The 24,252-nt window shown below is 38.1% G+C and overlaps 3 protein-coding genes across 17 annotated transcripts in view; 2 read left to right on the top strand and 1 right to left on the bottom strand.

The window, feature by feature from the left end:
• Positions 1-8,482, top strand: part of ZNF512 (zinc finger protein 512) — a 143,132-nt gene extending 134,650 nt beyond the window's left edge. For all 13 annotated transcript variants that reach the window (XM_074288326.1, XM_074288320.1, XM_074288316.1 and 10 more), the window contains 4 exons: positions 69-170; positions 3,251-3,313; positions 4,618-4,716; positions 6,418-8,482. In XM_074288326.1, coding sequence (XP_074144427.1) covers positions 69-170; positions 3,251-3,313; positions 4,618-4,716; positions 6,418-6,735 — 582 coding nt within the window. In that variant the 3' untranslated portion in view covers positions 6,736-8,482. The remainder of the gene's footprint in view (positions 1-68; positions 171-3,250; positions 3,314-4,617; positions 4,717-6,417) is intronic.
• Positions 8,483-11,381: 2,899 nt separating this feature from the next.
• On the bottom strand, positions 11,382-16,813 carry CCDC121 (coiled-coil domain containing 121). 2 transcript variants are annotated; one of them, XM_074288313.1, is made up of 2 exons: positions 15,034-16,813; positions 11,382-13,703 (listed from the first exon to the last, which is right to left on the bottom strand). In XM_074288313.1, exons 1-2 carry the CDS (start codon positions 16,677-16,679, stop codon positions 12,755-12,757), a joined length of 2,595 nt encoding a protein of 864 aa, XP_074144414.1. In that variant the 5' UTR covers positions 16,680-16,813; the 3' UTR covers positions 11,382-12,754. The 2 variants fall into 2 exon arrangements, with proteins under 2 accessions (XP_074144414.1, XP_074144415.1); XM_074288314.1 differs by having other exon boundaries at positions 13,601-13,703; positions 15,219-16,692.
• The window catches only part of GPN1 (GPN-loop GTPase 1), a 29,276-nt gene continuing 21,819 nt past the window's right edge, over positions 16,796-24,252 (top strand). Inside the window, exons 1-6 of one of the 2 annotated variants that reach the window (XR_012486196.1) lie at positions 16,796-17,000; positions 17,135-17,228; positions 21,108-21,147; positions 21,502-21,568; positions 22,713-22,750; positions 23,929-24,007. Coding sequence is in view for 1 of the 2 variants with exons in the window: in XM_074288337.1 (XP_074144438.1) it covers positions 16,860-17,000; positions 17,135-17,228; positions 21,108-21,147; positions 21,502-21,568; positions 22,713-22,750; positions 23,929-24,007 (459 nt within the window). In the remaining variant the exon portion in view is untranslated. The remainder of the gene's footprint in view (positions 17,001-17,134; positions 17,229-21,107; positions 21,148-21,501; positions 21,569-22,712; positions 22,751-23,928; positions 24,008-24,252) is intronic. The other variant, XM_074288337.1, reaches the window with a different exon arrangement.

Raw genomic sequence — 24,252 nt, 5'->3', positions numbered from 1 at the left:
GAAATTTGGGGTAATATTAGGAGTATGTTAGGCAAGGTATGAATTTGTCTTATGTTTTTGACTTGTAGCTGAAATATACTCGTCCTGGACTACCTACCTTCAGCCAGGAAGTACTCTACAAATGGAAGTCAGAAATCAAGATGTATCATCGTGTCCATTGTCCTAACCAGGTGATTTTTTCTTTTCCATTTATTTAGTTAGAATTTATTAATAGTCTACTATATGCATAGTATTTTTGAGAGTGCAGGAGAGGACAACAAAAGACACAGAAATCATAGTTCTTTGTTCTTCATTTCAAAATAACCTTATTTTTCTGTATACCATAGTGAGAATGCCTTAAAGCATTTCTAATCTCTTAGCTGCTTTGCAGTATATATGTGATAGCAAGTAGCACCTTCATTGGATTTTCTAGGGAAAATTAGAAATCACAAAATCTATGAACTCTGATTCTACCTTTAAAAAAAAACAGGCATATATAAATTTAGAGAACTAAATTCATTTAATACCTATTTCATCTGGATTCTTTGTTTTTCTTTTTGGTCATTGGTGGCAGGGAAAGGAAAATAAGGGTGATTTATGGTACTCTTGTAGTTGAATTTTACTATGTTCACTTCCTCCTCAGAAGTGTGACATGGCAATTTGAAAAATGAACTTGACCTTAGATGTTGTTAAAAACAAAGCATAGAGGTGATTTGAGACAATTCCAATAGATTTGGAATGGAAAATGTCATCTGCATCCAGAAAGAGGACTATGGAAACAATGTGGATCAAAATATAGTATTTTCACCTTTGTTTGCTTACTTTTTCTTTCTTGTGGTTTTTTCCCTTTTGATCTGATTTTTCTTGTACAACATGACAAATATGGAAATATGTTTAAAAAGGATTGTACATGTTTATGTCAAATTGCTGTCTTGTGGGGGGCAGCTAGGTGGCGTAGTGGATAGAGCATCAGCCCTGAATTCAGGAGGACCTGAGTTCAAATCTGGTCTCAGACACTTACACTTCCTAGCTGTGTGACTCTGGGCAAGTCACTTAACCCCAGCCTCAAAAAAAAAAAAAAAAATTGCTGTCTTGTGGAGGGAAGAGGTAAGGGAGAAGAGGAGAAAAATTTGGAATTCGAAATCTTTCAAAATTGAATTTTGGAAAATGTCTTTGTGTGGATTTGGAAAAATAAAATACTTTTTTTTTGGAGGGGGGAACATCTTATCTTAGGATAGCAAATTATATAATATTCTTTCTATTATAATCCTATTCTTTGTCCTTACTATGAATTCCAGTCCTTTGATCCCTCACTTCTCTTCCAGCTTATCTCCCCTGCACTTGTCACTCTCTCCATCTTGGTGAATTAATTCATCTCAACATTGTCTCCCTCTTCTTGAGCCCTACCAATTATACCTTGCCAAGTCTCAGCCTTGGATCATTCCCATCAATCATATCTTCACTCCTACATAGATGTTGGCAAGCAAAGGTGAAGAGAATCATTCATCTGTTTTTGACTAGGTCCACTACAATTTTATGTTACAAAAGCTCAGCTGACCTCTCCCTGCTGCTAGGCAATCCTTTTATATCTGACTTTTCAACTCACCATCCCACCCTTCACAATGGATCTTCCAAACCCTCTCATCCTTCCTCAGACTTTTCATGGATCTCTTTTCCCCTACCCTCTTAGTTGAGAACTTTGTCTCATTTTATTTTTATTTATTTATTTTATTATACCTTTTTATTGACAGAACATATGCCTGGGTAATTTTTTACATTATCCCTTGCAGTCACAAAAGTCTTCTGATTTTTCCCTTCCCTCCCTCCACCCCCTTCCCTAGATGGCAAGCAGTCTTATACATGTTAAATATGTTCTAGTATATCCTAGATACAATATATGTGTGCAGAACCGAACAGTTCTCTTGTTTCATAGGGAGAATTGGATTCAGAAAGTAAAAATAACCTGGGAAGAAAAACAAAAATGCAAACAGTTTACACTCATTTCCCAGTGTTCCTTTTCTGGGTGTAGCTGCTTCTGTCCATCATTGATCAATTGGAACTGAATTAGATCTTCTCTTTGTCGAAGATATCCACTTCCATTAGAATACATCCTCCTACAATATTGTTGTTGAAGTGTATAATGATCTCCTGGTTCTGCTCATTTCACTTAGCATCAGTTCATGTAGATCTCTCCAAGCCTCTCTGTATTCATCTTGCTGGTCATTTCTTACAGAACAATAATATTCTATAAAATTCATATTTTGTCTCATTTTACAGAAAAAAAAAACCTGCCTTGAGCTCCCTCTTCTCCCTTTCTTCTTCATCTCCTATCTAGTCACATTGGCCCCTTGGTTGTTCCTTCAATAGGACCCTCATCTTTTGGCTTTGGACATTTTCTCTGGCTGATCCCCATGCCTGGAATGCTCTTCCTCCTCTGCTTTAACTACGACCTTCCTGGATTTTTTTAATCTTGCAACTAAAATCTCATCTTCTATAGGAAGCTTTCCCTAATCCTCTTAATTTTAGTGCCTTCTCACTGTTAATTATTTCCTGTTTGTGCTATATGTAGCTTGTTTGTATATTTTATTTACATGTTGACTCTCTTGTCAGAGATAGAGTGTGAATCTATGTCTTGCTAATTCACAAAGCTATTACTATGTACACTCTGCTGTGTTGCCATCCACTATATCATATAAATCACATTGCTTTTGGGAAGTTGAATAGTAAAAATAAAAGGAGAGAGTACTTAACAAGACATAATAGCTCTGTTCAAGTATTTGAAGAGCTGTAATATGGAAGGGCGTTTAAATTTGTTTCATTTACTCTCTGAGAGACAAAGGAAAACTTTTTACTGTTGAGAATTAGCTAGTATAGAATAGGTTTATTTGAGAAATAGTGAGTTCCCTATGTATCCCTATGTATCTTCAGTCACAATCTGAATGCCTATTTGTCAGTGTTATTTACTGACATGAATAGAAATTCATCATTAGAATTAGGTTGTACTAGGTGACTTGTGAATTCCTTTCCAAAGCTTGAGATTTTGTGATTCTTTGCTTTATACTTCTCATCTCTCTTTTTTCCTAATTTTCCTTGTTGCTTATTTTGTGTATGAGCATATTTTCTATCATTTCAGAACTCTTATACTCAAGGTGCTGTTTTTTAGTCTCCATGCTACTCTTTGCAATGTTGGACTGCAAATAACTTTATCCGGCTGTTGGGAAAGAATTTGTTTTTGAATGCTATTAATTAATTTTCCTCTTTTATCCTGCAGGGCTGTGAATCTGTCTACAGTAGTGTGTCTGGTCTCAAGGCTCACCTGGGCACTTGCACATTGGTTTGTAACTTTATTTACTTAATTTATATTCTGTTGGCCAAATAGTTGTGTCTAAAGTCATCTGTCATGGAAGAAAATTGTTTGGGCAAACATTTATTTGTTGGTCATCCTGGTATCTTTAGTTCTTTCTTGTCTCAGGGCTTCAAATGTGATTTGGGTTGGGGGGGGGGGGGATTAACTGTCGTCCAAAAAATCCCTAAAAAGCCTAGCCTAGCCACAAATCATCTCCATTTTGGAAAAATATGGAGATCATATTAGTTCTAAGGCCAGTCCAGGGATCCAGCTTTGCTAGACTATGCTGAGGCCCAGACTGAACCTAAACTGAAATTTGACCTTCTTTTCAGGATCAAATTATGTCCCATTCCAAATTGGAGAAGATTCCCTAAATTAGTCAAAACTGTGTTTGGTGCTTGGGATTAGGAGATAGAACAGGGTGCTAGGCTAACAATTATTCATCTCATTGAACTGTATTCATATTTACCTATGTGTCCTATAACCAACAGCCATGAGTTGTATGGGTTGTATAATGGAAAGGTATTTCTTTCCAGACCATTCTGAAGCAGCTTCTCATGTAAAATGAGCATTTTGAAGCTTCAGGAAGGGAGAGAAATCTTAGTCCAGAGTGGCAAGAGAGTTAAGAGACCTCCAAGCAAGATCTGCCTAGGAGTGGTTAGAGGTTTGGTCAAGTTTCAGAGAATCTACACTAGATGTTGTGGATGGTGCTCTTTGTCAGGTACTCATAATAGCCAAAGAAATTATAGTGAATTTCAAGGTGAAGCTCTCCAACTGACTTGTTATTTTAATGGAAAGAAGGGAAAATTTTCATTTCTAGAGTTGAGATTAGGGACCTGTAATAAGTATGATCCCTTTTGGAAGCAAGAATACTTGAATATGAAAGTGGGAAGAAACAGAGGTACATAGGAAAACTTAGAGGTTCTTATGGCAAAGACAAAGAACAAGGCTTATAGAAGGTGGGAATAGGGTTTGGTGGAGAACTGCTTTAAGGCATGTGTGTCCTTGATATTTTTGAAAGCAGAGCCAGTCCCTTGTCTTAAATCATTTCCATGATGCTTTACCCTTTTCTCTTTTGCCAAGGTCAACTCTCCCCTTACTTGAATTGATTGGGATTGATTTTTAGACCTACTGCTAAGTTCTTCGATTTACCTAGAAGCTACTGGTCTTTCTCTCTCCCTCCCTCTCTCTCTCTCTCTCTCCCTCCCTCTCTCTCTCCCTTTCTCTCCCTCTCTCCCTCTCTCTCCCTCCCTCTCTCTCTCTCTCTCCCTCCCTCTCTCTCTCTGAGACAGGGAGACTTTGTAGCTGGAAAATATAAGTGCCTCCTGTGTGAGAAGGAGTTCGTGTCAGAAAGTGGTGTCAAATATCACATCAACTCTGTTCATGCTGAGGTAAGTTTTATGTTACATATGTAACTTTGTGATTTGTGACGCCTCATTTTTGAAGCATGAGAATCTTTGTCCTCATTTGTATGTTCAAAAGAAAAACTAATGTTTTTGAATATATTGTTATTGATTGCTTTTGTTTTTACATCACCTAAATTTCTTTCTATGTATCCCTACTTTTCCTTCTAACCAGAGATTCATTCCATATGTCAAAGAAAACTTTTTTAAGGAAAAAGAGGAAGAAGAAAAAAAAAAATCAACAAAACCAATCAGTACATTGGAAAAAGACTGAAAATATTTGCAGACAGTTGCCAGACCTATAGATTGCTCATGTCTGCAAAGGAATGGGTAGTGGTTTCTTGTTCTTTGTAATTTTGCGATTATTCACTTCCAATTATTTTGTCATACTGCTTTTCATTTATATTGTTATAGGTATTATGTTTACTATTCCTTGGCTCTGCTTGCTTCACTTAGAAACAAATGATACCAGCTTTTCCATTTTTTGTGTGTATTTCATTACATTTCATTGTTTCTTATAGGAGAGTGGTATTCCATCACACTCATTTACTGCAGTTTTCTTTATCTGTTCACTTGATGGTCAGCTGCTTTATTTCCATTTCTTTGCAACCACAAAACAAAAAAATGCTACTACAAATATTTTGGTGTGTATGGACACTTTGTCAATGACCTTCTTGATATAATGTGCCTATCTTTGCACAATCCTTACAACATTGGCTATTATCTTTGTCATATTTGCTAGTTTGCTCGGTGGAATGTGAGACTTCAGGTTTTGTTTTGTTATTTTTCATTTCTCTTATTAATGGCTTGTATGGTTATAAATGGTGTGCAATTCTTTTGAGAACTTGTTTATTCATATCCTTTGACCAACTATCTATTGGGGAATGGCTTTTGGCCTTAAATATATTTCTAAGCTGCCTATATAACTTGGATACCAAATCCTTTTCCCAAAGTTTGTTATATTTTTCCCCCTTTCTTTTGCTTCCCTTCTTATTCTAGAAGTATTCATTTTGTTTTTGCAGAAACTTTAATTTCATGTAATCAGAATGACCTTTGTTCTTTTGTAATTGCTTCTATCCCTTGTTTGGTTAAAAATAAACCTACCTATATCTATGAAAGGTTTATGATCTCTTCTAATTTTTTTATATTGTCTTTAATATTCTAATCACCCATAAACAATTTTTTTTATTTAATGACATTGGAATTGGGGAAAATCCTAGAAAGGAGAAGTAGAATTTCATTTTTGTCTAAAAACCATGAGCATTGTTTTTAGCCATCTTCCCAAATCTAGTTAACTTATATCCTCAAGTTTTTTTTTTTTGTTTGTTTTTTTGTTTTTAAGTGATTGCCTTGAGACCAACAAAACTATTTTCTATTTCTAGGTCAGGAACAACTCTTAGCAACTTAGTTTCTGTTTAGAAAACTTAAACATCTATCTCCAACTGCCTCCACCTAGATTCATACTTTTTTTTGTTTACCATGTGGTAAGACAGTTTCTCTCCCACCCAACTTTTGTCTCCAGTCAATCTTTTCTAAGTTGTGACTCTCTTTAGATAATTGTGTTATCCTGCTCTTCCCTCCTGGTCTTGGCTTCTCCCAGTACCTATTTTCTCTGTGTTGCTATGTCCCTCTTTCTATATCCTACCTCCTTGTCTTGAACTAATGACCTTTTTTTTTCTGAACCCCCAGGATTGGTTCATGGTAAATACCACGACCACCAAAAGCTTTGAGAAGCTGATGAAGATGCAGCATCAGCAGGAGGAGCAAAGGCGATGGCAGCAACAGCACAAGAAGAGGATGTCTCCGAGGGCTGGTAGAAAACAGCGGGCATCCGAGGCTGCGCCAAAGAAGAAAGAGTCAGGGCGACGGGGAGGGAAGGGTCTGGCGGGTTCAGCCTCTTGCGAGAATGCTGAAGGAGAAGAGCTAGAGCCAGAGCAAGTGCCCGTGCCAGTGTGTTTCCAGACAGTGAAGCTCTCAAAAACCAGCCATAAACGTGGAAGGAAATAACAGGCCAATGAGAGAGTGTCTCTGTGTGAAGGGATGAGACCCTGTTGGCCTAGGGGCCCTGGAACTGGGGAGTCCTCTCAACCCCTTCCTTGTTAGTAATTTTCTCAGTCATTCCTACTCATCCTCTTCCTCTTTGGATTTCTGGACTCCCTCTGTCCAGAAGGCCATTTCTCCTAATCTTTTGCAGCCTTAAGTTCCACTATCATCTATACCATGCAGGTGTCATCTTCTTTCCCTCCACAAGAGTGGGAAACTCCTGGTTGTTGGAGGTTTCCTCCTTGAAGTGAAGTGGTCCTAGTTAGAATATTAATTGTTGAGGTTTGGGGTTTGGGATCAGGAAAATTTTTACTTGTCTTTCCTTCCCCAGTTCCTTTACCTGCTACTAAACCCCACCATCTAATCTGTAAAACAATCCAACATCTCTTCACCACATACAGTTTATGATGTTATGCTTCATATATAACTAGTCTAGACGCCTCTGTTTGGGGTCAAGATCTGTCAGGCATTTCTTTCTGCTCGTCCAGTTGCCCCTTGTGGCAGCATGACCTCGGGGTGTGGTTAGATGTAGGTATCCCAGTTGAATATGGACTCGGAGTGAGTCAGAAGACTGGTCTTGCACTTTGGGTATTATTGGGAAATGCTTCTTCATAGTCATGAAAGAATAGGCTCAAGAGAAATACAGAAATAGCTGTAAAATGCATAGGGCAAAGCAAGCATTACTGTCCAGCCTGAGCTTTCCTAGTGTGTGGGATAATATCTGTCACTGAGATCAGCTCTTAAAAACTTGTTCTACACTTCCTTAGATTTGTTAAGCGGTATCTCACTAGGTAAACTTGGTGTCATGCTGTCCTAGTGATGCCATGTATGTCAGCAGTTTAAATGCACATTCCCTTTCCTTGGGCTTCTGTTTAGCCACAATGAACTTTAGTAGCCATTTTCCACAGTCTAAGCCCTTACCTCTCCCTCCAGTCATTGTGCTGCCTCTTCTCTGAATTCTCCTTGGATTATTGCCCTCTTGCAGAGTGGTAACAATGAGAGGGCCTTCTCTTGGGGAGGCCCTTTTGTCTAGCATCCTGAGACTTCAGGATGTAAATAAGCACTTAGTCAGAGCTGGAAAAATAAAAAATAAAAGACTTTCTCATCCTTATCCTCTTGCATACCCGGCTATCCCTATTAGGATGTTTATTTCTGAGACAGACTTTCTTTACGGTTTCAGATGTATCAGCTTCTCTTTATTCTTGGTCTCGCCACCTTCTTACTCCAAAATGCAGATCCCATAACCTTGTTCCCATTTGTCTCATGTGCTAGTACATGAAGAACCTGATCCCTGTCCTGACACATGTTGCAAATAGTGGCAAGTGGCAAGGATCACTTTCAGATTCTGGAAGACTAATTCTTCCAGAATGTTGTTCTCCCAAAAAAAAAAAAAAAAAAAAAAAGACAAAACAGGAGTTTGGAGAGATGATGTGAAGCTCTATTGGTTCATCTCACCTCAAAATAGCACCTCACAAGAAGTCTTGTTTCTTATAAGTGGATAGTAATACCTGGCTTTTTTACTGCCAGGAGCAGCAGAAAAAGAAACTCCTATATTACTCTATTCTTTGTTGCACGACTATGTCCTGAAATCCAGGCTATACAGTGAATAGAGACTAAGAGGGGCGATGGGAGAATGATATATACATCCTATAAAGTTACAATTTGGGATGTAGGTGGTAACATTGAAGGAAATAAATGTCCCTTTACTAGACTGATGTCTCTTGCTGTTCTTTGATTCCTGTTTGTTGTTTGCTACTCAGCCAGAATATAACTTAAGACCATCAGCATGCTGATCAAAATGTTTAATGATACAGACTCTGAAATAGACTATCAGCATGCTGATTGAAATGGTTAATGATAATCTGAAATAAAAGTTAAAAGATTCTACAATCCTACTTTGAACATTGTGGGGACACTTTGTCTTTACCTTTCCTTGAGCCATGGTATTGAAAATAATTTAAACTATTAACTTTAAAGCAGACAGTTGTCATTTTGAATGTATCTCTCCCTATCAGAAGGTAAGAAAGAATTTAGTCTATGCAAGGGAACAGGAAGTAGTCATCAAAGTCAAAATAATTACTTTAGAGCTTAGTTTATTTTCCTAAGTTAATTCCTTAATCTCTCACATAAGTGATTCATGTCTTAGCTTCATAGAGGTTATCTGAAGAAAAATATCTACATAGTATTTTTAAAGTAGAAGTATTTTCTATACTTATTGGATGGAAATTAACAGGCCTATGAAAAAATCCAAGATGAGGTGAGCTAAGTTGCCCATCCATTTGACAATTATTTTGACGACCACCAAGACATAAGTCCTCAGATTCTTTCATATTCTCCTTCACAATCTATTCTCCTTGCCTAGAACCTATGTATGTATCTTAATGATGCAACAATGGAGAGGAGAGTGTAACTCCAGTATTTTAAGGAGATAATCTGGTTATCAGTGTCATCTTGCTCAGGCCAAGTAACTATTCTGCTATGTTGGTTATCCATAGCCATTGGTATGACAGTGGAAGAGAAAAAAATTGGTTGAGTACGGGAGTGGTGACTGAATCCCTGTATTAATTTTATGATTGATGTTTAGAGGTATCTAAATTTCTATAGAAACTGGCACTTGTGGTGCCTAAACCCTCCTGAAACGGCAAGATCAAACATTTGTACTTTCCATATTCCAAGTATTTTCTCTGCTCTTTAGCCAGCTTGTGAATACAAGCCTCCCATTCATTTCCCCTTCCATTTTCAATTTTTACAAGATGAGCTTCAAGTACTTTATCAAACACTGGAAGGAGTATGGGATGCCTCTATAGTGCTCTTTGATTGTTCAGACAAATAGAAGAAACAAAGTCTACTTTCTGTGAGCCAAAGTGAATAACCTACCCTGTGGATCACCTGTTTGTTTATTGAGGCACCTGGACCTACTCAAACTTTATAATTCAATATAATGATTTCTTTTGTAATACATATTTTGTTGTATGCATTTAAAAACATTCTGAGGGGTCCCTAGGTTTCACTGAAATACCACAAAGATGCATAACATACCAAAAAAAAGTTTAAAATTACTGATTTAAAGGGAAAGGAAGAAGAGTACTTGACAATGTTCCCAATCAACTTCGAACCTGGGCTCTATTGTGGTCTAAGTGAGTCTTTAGTTCCTATACTACAATAATAATGATACCTGTCCCTATTTCTCCTTTTAGAGATTCAAAACATCACCATATCCAACTTTTAGCTCAGTGATCTTTTCCTCAAAGACTGCTGCCTCTTTGAGATGAAAAGGACTTAAGGTTAGAAAAAAAGGCAGCAAAGTTTTTTTTCTTAATGGTGAAAGGAGACTTCACCATGAGATTTCTTTAGTCTATGATGATCAGAATAATATCCAAACAATACACAATCTGGCTAGCAGAATTGAAATATCCCCTGCTTTAATAGAACTACAGAATTACCAAAATAGCAAGAGGGAAGATGGTTCCTTCCCCTTGACTTGGTCAAGTTTCTTTAGATTTGAATGTTTTATCTCCTGTGTCCAGTTCCTTCCTTGGCTAGGCTGTTTTTCATCTGTCTCAATTTTAGATAGTGCCGTTTTTAGATTGCCAGGCTTAAAATAAGGCAGATCTTCCTGAATGTATGACCCTGGGGAGTCATTTAACCCTGTTTACCTCAATTTCCTCATCTGTAAAATGAGTTGAAGAAAGTGACAGTATCTTTGCTAAGAAAACCCAAGTGGGTCACAAAGTTGGACACAACTGAAATGACTAACAAAAACTGACAACTGCACAAGCCATTAAGAGAAGTCAACTGTGTAAATTCTCTCAACTACCTCTCTGTGATTCTTGCAGCCTCCTCCTACAGCTCTGTGCTTTCCCCAATTGCAATTCTTGCTTTGAACTTGTAGATCATGCATGTTTATGGGTTTAAATAAGTGCATACACACAAAGAATGCTATCAACTAGGAAAAAAGGTATGGGGACAGGTCTTCCTATCTGTAACAACTAGTGTGCACCAAAAAACACATTATAATTTTATTTTTAAGATTGCTCTTTAAAAGCATGATGACTTCATCTTAGGTTGCAGGTAGAAATCACAAGAAGGGGAAAAGGCGTCTGGAAGTATGTGGGCAAGCTGACTACATGCCACAAAAGTTCTTTAGTAAATTGTGGTTTCTATATAAAGAAAATTATGAAGAGAATGAACCAACCACTGGGTAGTAATAAGCAAGAGGCACTGCAATGTGTTGGAAAGCACTCTAGATTGGGCTGTCAGTAAGTAAAATCAGGTCAATGAGTGAATTGTAGCTCATTGGTTTTTATGCAGTAATCAAGGGGGAAATGCCTTTTCAGGAATAGAGAACTTTCTGGAGAGAAAACTTTCTGAACCAATGCTGAATGATACTCTCTACAATTTAAAGTCTTAGATAGTTGACTAAATACTGAGAGATTATGTGACTTGCCTGGGGCTACACAGCATTTGAATGCTATTCTTGATCCACAAATGTGCTAGCATTCTAACAAAAATTTTCTGGTAATAAGTGTTGATGGCATAGTGAAGAAATCTTTTAATTTCTTGATCCTTATTTTATACTAGATTCTACTTATTCACAAAGATCCCCAAAATTCAGAAAACAAACGAACAATTTATTCAATGAAAATTGCACATATATAGGATTAGGCTTTTGCTATATATATCTTGGCAATGATTTGCTGAAAATCATATAAAAAGGATTTCATTTTCTCTTGAATAATGTTAGAATTGAAGGTTCTGATCCTGAACAAGCCCTATCAAGAATATTCTACATTTAACTGAAAATGTTATGAGCAAAGATTACTATAAAATCTCAGTAATCTGAAATAGTAAAACTATGCTCCTAGTCCTAAAAAATGGGAATGAATTGTAAAACTTTAGATCTAGAGGACATCCTCAATATGTTATGAAGGTACATATGACATGAAAATATGCTTTACCCTTAAATTAGGCTAAAATTAATTGTTTAATAAACTTGGAATTCAGAAGGGTAGGAGAGTCAGATGATTTGGATGGTGCTTTTTCAAAAGTTGTCTTGAAATCTAAACTAAAAGAGCTTTTTCTTTCAAATGTCCCTATAAAAATAGGTATCTTTAATCATCCTATTGACTATAATGATGGTAATTATTTCCTTCAGTATAAAACTGTTAAGAAGACTAATCCTTACATATATTTTCATCTTTTGCCATTAAATTAAATTTGAAGCTAAACAAAAAGCTATATGCCTTTATCAAATCAAAACAATGCTAACAAGAAATAGGGAATTCTATTAGGTTACTTTGTTGTTCTTCATTAGGCCCTCTTGACACATTTACAAAGGTTCTTCACATGCTTCATTGAAATACCAAGACAAATTAAAAGCAAAAAGGCAATTAGGTCTTTGGCATACAAATTTAACATTCTAAAATCTCAGATTTGCTAACTGCATTATAGCAATAGTACTTCCTCTGTTTATGTTGGAAAAGGTCGAACAAATGGGTGTAAGACCAGGGCAACATGAATTTGAAAGAACACATGGGTGACCTACTTATATATGTTAACATGAGATTTTGGAATGCCTATGCTAGCATTGTAAATAAATAGCTGCCATCAAAAAGAAAAGTTAATCCTTTGAAGAAAAGATAACCCTGAGGCCAAAAGAAAACCTGCACCCCTCTAACTTGATTTATTCTTCTCGTCATCCACTATTGGTAGTGTCCAATAATCAGCCAAAGAAGCCCGGTTGTCACATCAGTGTTGAGATGCTGGAAGATTTTAGTAATGTTCTATTTTGTCATCAGAGGATCAAGTGAGTCAGGGGAAGTATATAGATAACAATATTAAATATTAAATTATCAATATTAAACAGTGCTACAGAGGAAGTGCTAAGTGACTTTAACTCTCCTGCTTCTAATAATTTCAGCAAGCTGTTACCACTTCTAACAGACTTTACCAAAAAGGGGAGCTTTAAATATGGATTTTTCTACTATTGTGTTTCATCCCTCTTTTTACAATCTGATTGATAATCTGCTATTTTGGTTCTTAATAGTTTTTTCTGTCTTCCTCGTTTTATGCTTTCCAAGCAACACTGCTCTAGTTGCAGTTGCTGTTTTTGCTTTCGAAGCCTTGCCCGCTGGTCCTCTAGCTGCTGAGTTTTTTGAAAGAGGTGCATTAATTCCTTATGCAATTGTTCATTCTCATGTTGCAGTTGCCAGGTGAAATTATGGATAGATTTATCTGCTGCATGCTCCAGGCCATGGTTGTACTTTCCTTTCATACTTTTTCCCAGTAGCAATTTTACTTCAGACAGCTGATGCTTCAGTGCTCTCCACTCTTTAACAAGATCGCTTTGTGCCCTATAAAGGCATGCTTCTTTCTCCTTCTGGACTCTTGGTATTTCCATCTGCAGTGACTTGATATGCTTCTCCTGCTTAACCTGTACTACCCTCTTACCATTTAATGCTTGAATCTTCTGTTTCAGTTGGGCTTGGATCTCTTCATGTTGCAGTAACTCTTTCTTGAGCATTGATATATGGGACTCATAACTTGAGACCAGCTTCTGCTGTTGCCACTGCATTTGCTCTAATTGCTGTGACTGTTGATCCCATACCATAATTGGTGCTATCTGTTTTTTCTTGCTTGGATCTGGTACATATCCCATCAGGATAGGGTTACTACCCAAGAATGGTTGGATTTCATCTAGCATGTGGTAGTGATCATCTATGAGCTGCTTCCTCCGGGTTCGTGTTTTCGTCAGTTCTTCATTCAGCTCTATCATTTCCTGCTCGACCTTTGTTTTTATCTCCATTTCATGCTGAACTTTTTTCTCCAACTCCTCCTGTGCCTTTAACAATTGTTGCAGCTTTTTGCTACCCATCAGTAAGGCAATATTACGATTCAGACTCTGCCATCTCATTCTGGAATCCTGAAAAAACCTAAGGGAAAAGCAGCCAGAAACATATTGTCCATTACATTTTCATTATTATTTGTAAGTTATTATTACCTTGATGTCATGCATCATCTTTCATAAGTCAGTCTTTCATTTCCACAAGCCCCCAACCTTATAAACTTTTCTCCTCTCCTGAGCAACTCTCAAAAATGTAGAGGACAATGTAAGCTGCTATATTCAAAACTTATATAGTTTCATTGTATGCTCTACTTTTATTGACACAGATGGCTACTCCTGATGTGCCTTTATAGTAAATTGTTTTATGAGTTGCTTATGGCCAAAAATTTATCATTACCAACCTCAAGACTGGTCCTTGGGTGACAATATTGTCAACTAATCTACTCTTAACAGCTTGGTGATATCTATCATAGTTTTTGGTCTCTCAGTATAGCTACATATATACATATACATATATATATATATATATATATACACACACACACACACACACACACACACATATATATATATATATATATATATATATATATATACTACACACTAAAAGAATAGAGTCAGTAAAGATAAAACTCAGGATATACTGAGACTGACAAAGGATATTAAGAACAAAAAAGAAATTTAAAATCGTATTTAGGACAAAAGGATCAAAAAAAGGGAAAGGATCACTTATTGGGATGGACAGGACGACAAAAAAATAAGAGAAAAGTTAGAGCTGTCTGTGCCACGTGAGAATCAATTGAAGGAACCAAAGAGATATAATCTGGAGAAGCAAAGAGTTTTTGATGGGGGATACTTGATAGCTTTCCATTTGAGAGCAGATTAAAAAGATTAGATTTATTCAGCAAAGAATCAAGAGCATAGAGGGGAAGTTGCAGAAAGGCAGATTTAATGTGATAAAAAACCAATTTACTAACAGAGCTATTTTTAAAGCATGGACTTATATATGTACCTGTCTCTCCTATTAGAATATGAGCTCTTTGAAAGGTTATTTGCACTTCTGTTCCCAGCTCCTAGCACAATTCTTGGTATGGTGATGTTAGGTGCTTGATGAATGCTTGTTGCTTGACTGGAGGATTTCCTCTCTCTGGAAGTCCTCTAACAAAGATTATTGTTATAGAGGAGATTTTTGTCTTTAAGTGTGGGTTGCATTAGAGACTCTGAGGTCCCTTTCCAATTACTTACCTAAGGCAGATGTTCTATCAGATTGACAAAAAACACAGTGAAAGTTGGGAGAGTCTTCTTTCATAGTTATTTACCCTCTTCCCGCTAGTCCAAGGCCTTTCCCAATCAGCCCTTGGTCTCTGCTTTGGGGAGGGTTTCCTTTTGTGCCCCCTCCTACCCTTTTTTGAGCTCACCTCTTACTAACACCCAGATGTTGATCCCAAAAGTGCTGGATATTTTGTAAAGGGGGGGCGGGGCTGGAGGCCAGGGAAGGAAATCCACGCGGATGATGGAGTTTCTTCAATTCCTCCCTGTCGACGTTTCTGGGCACCCAACAAGTGTCAATGTACAACCCTACAGGAGGACCCCCGAACCTCACCCAATTTTGAATGTCCCATGAGCGCGGAGTACGCTTGGTCTCGCCTGGAGTCTTCGGCACTGTACAGAAGACACAATAATCGCCATTGCTCAATTCTTTCTCGTGTGTGCAAGTCACTTTCTCGGCACTCAGCAAACCACTCTTCTCTTCCTGCCCAAAGTCTTCCCTAGAGAACTTAAAACTCCTGTTTGATTCCAAATCTTTCCTCAACGGGGTCGAGTCCCGGGTTTTGGCATTTTCGTAGCTCGGAGTCCCTTCCTCCTCCCTCTCTGTCCTCTCTTTTTGCTCCTGCTCAGGAATATCCTGGGCCCATTCGACCTTCAGAACCTCTTCAAAGTTAGTTGTGGGACTGGGGATGGAACCTGGAATATCAGGCTCCGTCTTCCCTTCTGCTGTACTCTCAAGTCCCAGCGCAGGCCCCTCCTTTGGCCCCGCCTTCGATTTCATCCTCCTCTCAAATCCCAGTTTAGGCCGCGCCTTCGATTTAATTCTACTTTCAAATCCCAGCGCAGGCCCCGTTTTTGGCTTCTCCTTTGGCTCTGCCTTTGATGTCATCCTACTCTTAAATCCCAGTTTAGGCCGCGCCTTTGGTTCCTCCTTCGAAGTTATTTCACTCTCAAATCCCCCCGCAGGCCCCGCCTTTGGTTCCTCCTTCGATGTCATTTCACTCTCAAATCCCACCGCAGGCCCCGCCTTTGGTTCCTCCTTCGATGTCATTTCACTCTCAAGTTCCCCCGCAGGCCCCGCCTTTGGTTCGTCCTTCGATGTCATTTCACTCTCAAATCCCACCGCAGGCCCCGCCTTTGGTTCCTCCTTCGATGTCATTTCACTCTCAAGTTCCCCCGCAGGCCCCGCCTTTGGTTCCTCCTTCGATGTCATTTCACTCTCAAGTCCTCCCGCAGGCCCCGCTTTTGGTTCCTCCTTCGATGTCTTTTCACTCTCAAATCCCCCCGCAGGCCCCTCCTTTGGTTCCTCCTTCGATGTCTTTTCACTCTCAAATCCCAGCGCAGGCCCCGCCTTTGGCCCGGCCTTCGATTTCATCCTCCTCTCAAATCCCAGTTTAGGCCGCGCCTTTGATTCCTCCTTCGATGTCTTTTCACTCTCAAATCCCAGCGCAGGCCCCGCCTTTGGCCCGGCCTTCGATTTCATCCTCCTCTCAAATCCCAGTTTAGGCCGCGCCTTTGGTTCTTCCTTCGATGTCTTTTCACTGTCAAATCCCAGCGCAGGCCCCGCCTTTGGCCCGGCCTTCGATTTCATCCTCTTCTCAAATCCCAGTTTAGGCCGCGCCTTTGGTTCCTCCTTCGATGTCTTTTCACTCTCAAATCCCCCCGCAGGCCCCTCCTTTGGTTCCTCCTTCGATGTCTTTTCACTCTCAAATCCCAGCGCAGGCCCCGCCTTTGGCCCGGCCTTCAATTTCATCCTATTCTCAAATCCCAGTTTAGGCCCGGTCTTCGGTTTCATCCATTCGCAAATCCCGGCGCAGGCCCCGTCCTTGGCCCCGCCTTTTGGCCCCGCCTTTAGACCCCGCTCTAAAACTTTACGACATCCTACTCCGCCAATTCTCTTTCCGAGCTCGGCTCAGTTTCCTTGAAGTCATTTCCGGCGTCGCTCTGCGCAGGCGTTGCCTTACTCTGTAGGAAGATGGATTCTTCTTTGGGAACTGAGACTCCGGAGGCAAAGGAAGGCCCCCGGCCCCGACTCCAACTCCAGCCCGGGCCTCAGTCTTCAGTGTGTCTCCTGGTGCTTGGGATGGCGGGGTCCGGGAAGACGACTTTCGTACAGGTGGGGCACGGTAGCGAAAGGTGGGGAGAGACATTTGCTGGAGGGGCCCGGTTGTAGCTGGCCCGGATCAGGATGATGGTTTGTGGGGGGATTACTTTAACCTTCGTCTTGTTTCCCGCCGTTCTCACCCGCAGAGGCTCACAGGATACCTTCACGGCCTGGGTTCGCCGCCTTATGTGATCAACCTGGATCCTGCGGTGCACGAGGTCCCCTTCCCCGCCAATATTGGTGAGTCAGTGCGAGGGTGGGTCTGACACGTCGAGGAGCTCCGCTGCCTTCAGAGCCCTAAAAAACTTGCAGGTCGGGCACTGGACGCCTGTGAGTCCTGTCAGTGTCCCAGCCTCGCGCAGTCGCTCCCTCCCACTCTTAGACTGGCTGTGTCATGACGCTAATTGTCAAGATTTGGGGAATTGAGGACAAGGGGTCCGCTCTCCAATAGTTAGTCAGTTAATAAGCATTTATTTAGTGTCTGCTATGTGGCGGGCACTGGACTAGGCACTAGGGATGCAAGAGAAAAAGGTAAAAGACGTCAAAAAAAGATCAAAACTCACCATCTAAAAGGGGAGACTATATGAGGGAAAGTGTACAAACAAACTTATGTATAGGATACATTTGAAACCAGCGAAGACATTTAACTCCACAATAAATGTTGTAAGATGCTCAAGTTGTTAGGCTTGGAAGAAACCTGGAGCATCTTGAGGGCTATGTGTGGAAATGCTTCTTGATTATTGATTGGTCTAATCCTACAAACATCTGACAACTAAATCAGCCACTTAGTCTATATGGAAATCATGAGGGCCAACTTTACCGCGGAACGATGGCCGATCATGAAAGCCGCCAGGAATTAGGAATCTGCTCCACCATAGCACTCGGTCATTTTGTACAGTGTAATTGTTCCCATTTAAAGAACTTCATTGTTTTTCTAGAGGATGACTTACTCTTCCTGTTTATATTTGTGACCCTAGGTTATTAACTCTTAGTGTCATTTAGATTTGTTGTATTTTAGGGCTTTCTGATTCCCAAGCCATGATTTTACTATACTTCTGACCTTTCTGGGTAACTCCATATCATGTTGTCTTTGGTCATAAATTACCTATAAATTGAAGGAGAGTCTTTAAGTTCTTAATTTTAGTTTGCAACAGTGTTGAAGATTTGGACTGAAAAGTTGTTTCATTCTCTGTATCTGAAATTTATTCAAACATTTGTTAAGTGAATGATTTGCTAGGGGAGAGGCAAAGTGGAATAACTGACAGAAAGCTAACCTTGGCTGGGAAGATCTGAATTCAGTGATGTAGGAAGGTCCATTGTAGTGGCAGAGATGCCAACCTTCATTCATACAGGGAATTTCCTCATCTGGGAGTTCTCTGTAACAGTGAAATCACAGGTTCAATTCTTTTCTCCGTTCTTTTCCTGTGCTAGGGATACATAACCAGCATATTCTCTGGATGGCAATAGAACTTGGGTTGTTCTGTATTCTTCATTTGTTGTGGAACCCCTGTCAGTTTATTCCTTGGCATCTATGCTATGTCATAACAGCTTTTAATTTCCAGAGGCAGACTAGTAAAATTAGTCTGTTTCTTTTCTTAAATTTTGCCCGAGTCCAGTCAGGATTAAGGGATTTGCCCAGAGTCATGCAGCTAGTAAGTACCAAGTGTCTTTTACTAGATTTAAAAGAGCATTCCAGGCTCTTTCCACAGTGCCAACTAGCTGCCTTAAGTTTGCTATTTCTATAAAGACTTCCTCCTGAGGGGCAGCTAGGTGGCGCAGTGGATAGAGCACCAGCCCTGAATTCAGGAGGACCCGAGTTCAAATTTGATCTCAGACACTTAACAATTCCTAGCTGTGTGACCCTGGGCAAGTCACTTAACCCCAGCCTGGGGGGGGGGGGAGAGAAAGATTTCCTCATGAAATATGGGCCAAGTGAAAATGGTGTCATAATTACTTGAAAATATATTTAATTGTACAAATTGATAGGCATTTTATATCAGAAAAACTTTCCAACTTTTTAAGCTGGATCATGACTTAAGGTTATTTTTTTTAAGTATTCCTGTCATAAATGCTTACTGAAAGACTCCTTCATAATTTGTGTTTATTCTGCTTAGAATGCCATAGACTACATCTGGAATATTGTAGGGAACTCTGAGTTTCACCTTTTGAGAAGATCATTGATAGACTGGAGTATATGCAGAGAAGGGCAAAGTGGATTCGATGGGTCTTTTGAGATCTTGCTATAGGGTCATGTAGAGGAAGGGGAGATGTTTAGCTTAGAGAAGAAGATGTAGGGGGAAAACTATATCACATGGAAAAAATATTAGACCTTAGAAGTCAGTAACATAAAGTTTCAGAAAAATAAATTTTTACTTAACATAATTCAGCTCAAATGAGTATATATTTATTAAATGTTGTCTTTATTATATTATGTATGCTATTCTATAATATTATATTATATGTAAGTGCTGTTATTAAGTGCCAGGCACTGTGCTAAGTGCTGGGGATGACAATCCCTGCCCTCAAAGAGCTAACATTTTAATGTGGAAAGACAACATATGTGGAAAGAAACTGAGGAATTGTGAGGAAAGCTGAGGGCCTGGTGTAGAGGTTTGAATGAGTGAAGAAATGAACATGGTTGACCTAGACACTTAAAATGAAGATTCCATTGTGTTAAAGTTTATAAATGCCTTTCCATCTAACACCCCAAATATATCGTGGTTATGTAGGTAAGGCATTAAACCTAAGTCAGAAAATTCTGAATTCTAGTTCTTTCTAGCCATATCACCATGGGCAAGTCATGTAATCTCCCTGTGACACAGTTTCTTTATAAAATGAAGAGATTGAACTTGGTCCCTTCTCCCTTAAGAAAAAATGATATAATAATCAGAGTTTATCCAGAAATGGGATTGGCTGTTTGGGTACCTTGTAGGTTTGCAGATGGAGGCTTTGTGACTACTCACTCATTAGGGATTTTGAAGAGGAGATTCCTGTTCAGGAATTCAAGAGGAGATGAGTTTTGAGGTTCCTCTCAGCCTTGTGTGGGATGTAGCTCATACTGTGAGAGGAGTTGTATTGCTTATCTGTTGCTTTCTTGATTTTCCCCTATTACATTGTAAGCTCCTTGAGAACAGGGTGTCTTTTGTCTCTTTTTGTATTCTTAGAGCTTAGCACAGTTCTTAGCATATATATACTTAATGAATACTTTTTGACCAACATGACCCAGTTATTAATATGTTCGTTTTTCAAGAAGTCTTGCCTTTTTCCTAGCTCTTCTTCCCTTTGTCAACCTGCAAGTTTTATCTCCTTTCTTACCACATTTTATTCGTTATCTTGCTTGTGTTATTGTCTAATATGTGATAATCCCCTTAGATTATAACTACTCAAGAACAAATCACCTCTGTATTCCCAGTAACTAGTAGAGTGTCTTCCTTTGCTAAATAAACATTTAATAAGTTTTTGCTGAATTGAATTGATATATTCATTCCTTAGAAGGAGTTGGGAAGTAGGGAAACAGAATGAAACTTGTAAGTTAATTCTAAATGTCATGTTCACATTTGGATAATTTGTCTTTGAATTATGGCCCTGAAAGAAAAATTTTGTACATTCTGTACATTTCCTGATTCTACTCCAGCCCACCACTTCATGGGAACATCACTGTCCTGTAACTAGAAGTTCCCTTCTGTCTTGTGAACTTTCAGGTTACTGTATAAACTGCTTTGATAGTTATACCTTTGTACCAAGGAGACCCAGTATGAAAAACTGGTCCAAAAGGAAATTGTCTAAGCTAGCTTAGAAGTCTGACTGCTAGTACCTGCTGGGAGAGAGGAGGAATAATGTCAATAAGGGTTAATAGATTGAAACTACCCATTTTATTCTTCCTTCATATAGCACTGTTTCTTTACCCATTCTGTTTCTACATTCTGATGGTTAGAGAGAAATTCTTCATTTAAAAAGAAATAGAAGTTACTTCATTGCTCAATATTTTTGAAACTATTAGTATAAATGCTTTAAAATATATTCTAAAAGAATGAGATCTTCCAAATATGGGTCTTTTATTATTATTATTATTATTATTATTATTATTATTACTTTTTTTTTTTTTTTTTTTTTTTTTAGATATTCGGGACACAGTGAAGTACAAGGAAGTCATGAAACAGTATCCTTTTTCATATGTACATTAGTGTTTTTTTTAACTCTTATTTGTTTTTTTTTCTGGCTAGGTTTATAAATGTAAAAGACTTTGTAGTATAATTCATACTTCATGACAAATGCTAGTCCAAACATGTGAGAAATAACTAATTTTTTAAGGGATAAAAATGAAGGATGGGTCTGGAAAAGATATTATAATTAATTTAGAAACTCCTGTGTTAATTTGGGATTGAATTTGCAGTTTTTCAAAGTGTTGCTTTGTTACGTTAATATCAGAGTGGTGTTTGTCTAGTCTATGGCACATTAAATATGAACTCTGTTGAAATGTTGTAAACATTTGCATTCCTAAACTTGTATTTAGATATGGACTTGGACCCAATGGCGGCATAGTGACCTCCCTTAATCTCTTTGCTACCAGGTTTGATCAGGTAGGCGTCTCTCCCCTTCTGTAGTACAATAAGATTGTGAATCTTATTTGTTTGAGTTTGACCACTGGGTAAATCTGAACATAAATGTAGGAAATCACAAAAGTTGTTTTAGTTAGAACGCCCTAACTGAATAAAACTGTAAGGAAAGATTACTATGGTAGAGTGAAAAAAACAGAGCAATTATTGTTATTATTTCATATTTAATAATATTTATAGCCATAAAGTCTTAAGTCCAAGGTTCTAATTCTGTTATGTTTTTGACTTGCATTCTGATCTTACATTGGTGGGTACATTGTGGATGAAGGGTAAATGTTTATTAATATAAAGTATAAAATTTTATTATCACTAATCTATTAATAGTTCTATCATGAGATTTTTACTTTCTTTACTTCATAGAATGTTAATAGCTACCTCAGATACCTTCACCAAAGTCAGATTTTTTAAAAATTGGGTTTTTCAGCTCTAAATCCTGATTACTGGAACCCCTACCATATTGCTACCTCAAAGTAGCACAATAGAATTGCATTCAAATATTGCCTTAGCCACACATTAGCTGTGTGATTCTATTAACCTTTCTCAGCCTCAGTTTCTTCATCTGTAAAATGTAAATAGTAATATTCCTTTGCTCACAAAGGTTTTATAAGTATCAGATGAGCTAATATATGCAATCACTTTGTACACTTTAAAGTGCTATATAAATGTTATTTTTATTTAAATATTGATCTTTAGGAGCATGGTGTAGAGAAAAGAGCTCTGGGCTGGGTGTTAGACCTACCTAGTTTTATGTCCTGCCTTTAGTACCAGTTGTGTGATTGTGGAGAAGTCAGTTTACCTTTTCAGTCTCAGAATCCTATAAAATGAGAGTAATAATGCCTGTGTCTAACTTATGGGTTTATCACAAGGATCAAATGAGAAAACATAATAGAAACTATTTTATAAACCTGAAAGAATTTTTTTTTTTTCGAAGTCACTTGGATCTGTGTGTGATTTATTATGAGAAGAGGAGGACATGAAATGGGAGAAATGTCTGGAGTATATTGTGTACTTGCCACCTAGGAATCTTCTTGTACGCTGCTATCATGAGAGGATCTCTAACTCATATATGTCTTAAAGATCTTCAATAATCTTTTCTCTTTCCTTTTAGGTCATAAAGTTTATTGAGAAGTCCCAGAATATGTCCCAGTGAGTAACTTTTAAATCGACAAGTATTTTTTTTTTTTTTTTTTACACTTAGAAAATTTTTTTTTTTATTAAAGCTTCTTTTTTAAAAAACATATGCACAGGTAATTTTTCCAACATTGACCTTTGCATAACCTCTTGGTGCAAATTTTTTCCTCCTTCCCTCCACCCATCCCTTCCCCTAGCTGGCAGGTAGTCCAATACATGTTAAATACAACAAGTATTTTTTAAATACCTTATATGTATCCAGTACTTACGCTCACTGTGCTGAGCACTATGGGACATACAAAAGAAAACTATCATTAGATTCCTGCTGTCTTTTTTGAAGCAGATAAAAATTACACATATGAAACAAATAGAAATGAACAATTAAGGAACTGCATAAAACCATATGCAATAAACTGTCACTGATGAAAAGTGGGAATATTGCCTGGCCTATGGCTTTTGCCTACTACTGTACCTTTGGGAACCCTTCTCTCCTGCCTTCTGAGCACCATTGCTTCTGTCCTTTTTTTCTCGTCTATCTTTTCTGAGTCATCCTTTCCACTTAAATTTGCATAAATAAAACTCATGGAGCTTAAAGAGAGAGAATGCTAATGTTGTTAAGCACTTTCTGAGTGATAATTTTGCTTAGAAAGGTAACAATGAAACTTTTATATAATCTTTTTATTCAGTATTTTCTACTATATAGTGGCTTACTACAATGCTTATCTGACCCAGAAAACTAATGCTCTATACTGGGGCTTTTTAAAAAATTTCCCCTCACCACCTCTTTTTGCCTAAGAAATTTTTATATTACCCTGAGCATATATGTATATAAAATAGATATATAAACTAAACATTTACTGATAATAAATCACAGTTTTGCAACTCCATGAGACTGTATATGTGGGGTCACAAACCATACTTTTAAGAAGTTGGAGTCTAAACCAATGGTCTCAAATAGAAATTGAATATTGACTTGGAAAACCACAAATTAATAATATCTATGTTTTATTTGTATTTCTCCACTGGAACTTTGGTGCTATATAAAATTGCTGGGTGTCAGATTTTAAGAGTCAACAATATTGTGTACTAAGCTATTGTATAGCTTAGTATTTTTAGTTTTCTGTTCAGTGGCTATTGTAAATCCTTCAGAATATTTTATTACATAGTTGTAATATTTTTTGTCCTTGAAACAGATATGTTTTGATTGATACACCTGGACAGATTGAGGTGTTCACTTGGTCAGCTTCTGGTACAATTATCACTGAAGCCTTGGTGAGTCTTGTTTTTAATCCTGTGAGTGAGAGATCATAGTTGGGGAGTTATTAGGATGATAAACCTCAATTTTCATTTCATTTTAACAAAAATTATGTTCCACCTATGTGCCAGACACTGAGCTAAACAAGGAAGATACAAAAACAAGAGTCTTTGCCCACAAGTGGTTTATATCTGTTGGGGAAAAAGATAGGGCCGAGCATATGTATAGATAAGTTAGTAAAGGGATTTTTTTTTTTTTTAAT

This window comes from Sminthopsis crassicaudata, chromosome 2 (assembly GCF_048593235.1).
Source record: "Sminthopsis crassicaudata isolate SCR6 chromosome 2, ASM4859323v1, whole genome shotgun sequence".
NCBI classification, from domain to species: Eukaryota; Metazoa; Chordata; class Mammalia; order Dasyuromorphia; family Dasyuridae; genus Sminthopsis; species Sminthopsis crassicaudata.
This window is presented reverse-complemented; position numbering and strand designations above follow the sequence as displayed.

Excerpts from the sequence above, each read along its gene's own strand:
- CCDC121 (XM_074288313.1), bottom strand. The coding sequence starts at position 16,679 with ATGAAACCGAAGACCGGGCCTAAACTGGGATTTGAGAATAGGATGAAA. Across the intron at positions 13,704-15,033 it reads CATCTGGGTGTTAGTAAGAG|GTTTTTTCAGGATTCCAGAA; the intron begins GTGAGCTCAAAA and ends CTTTTCCCTTAG.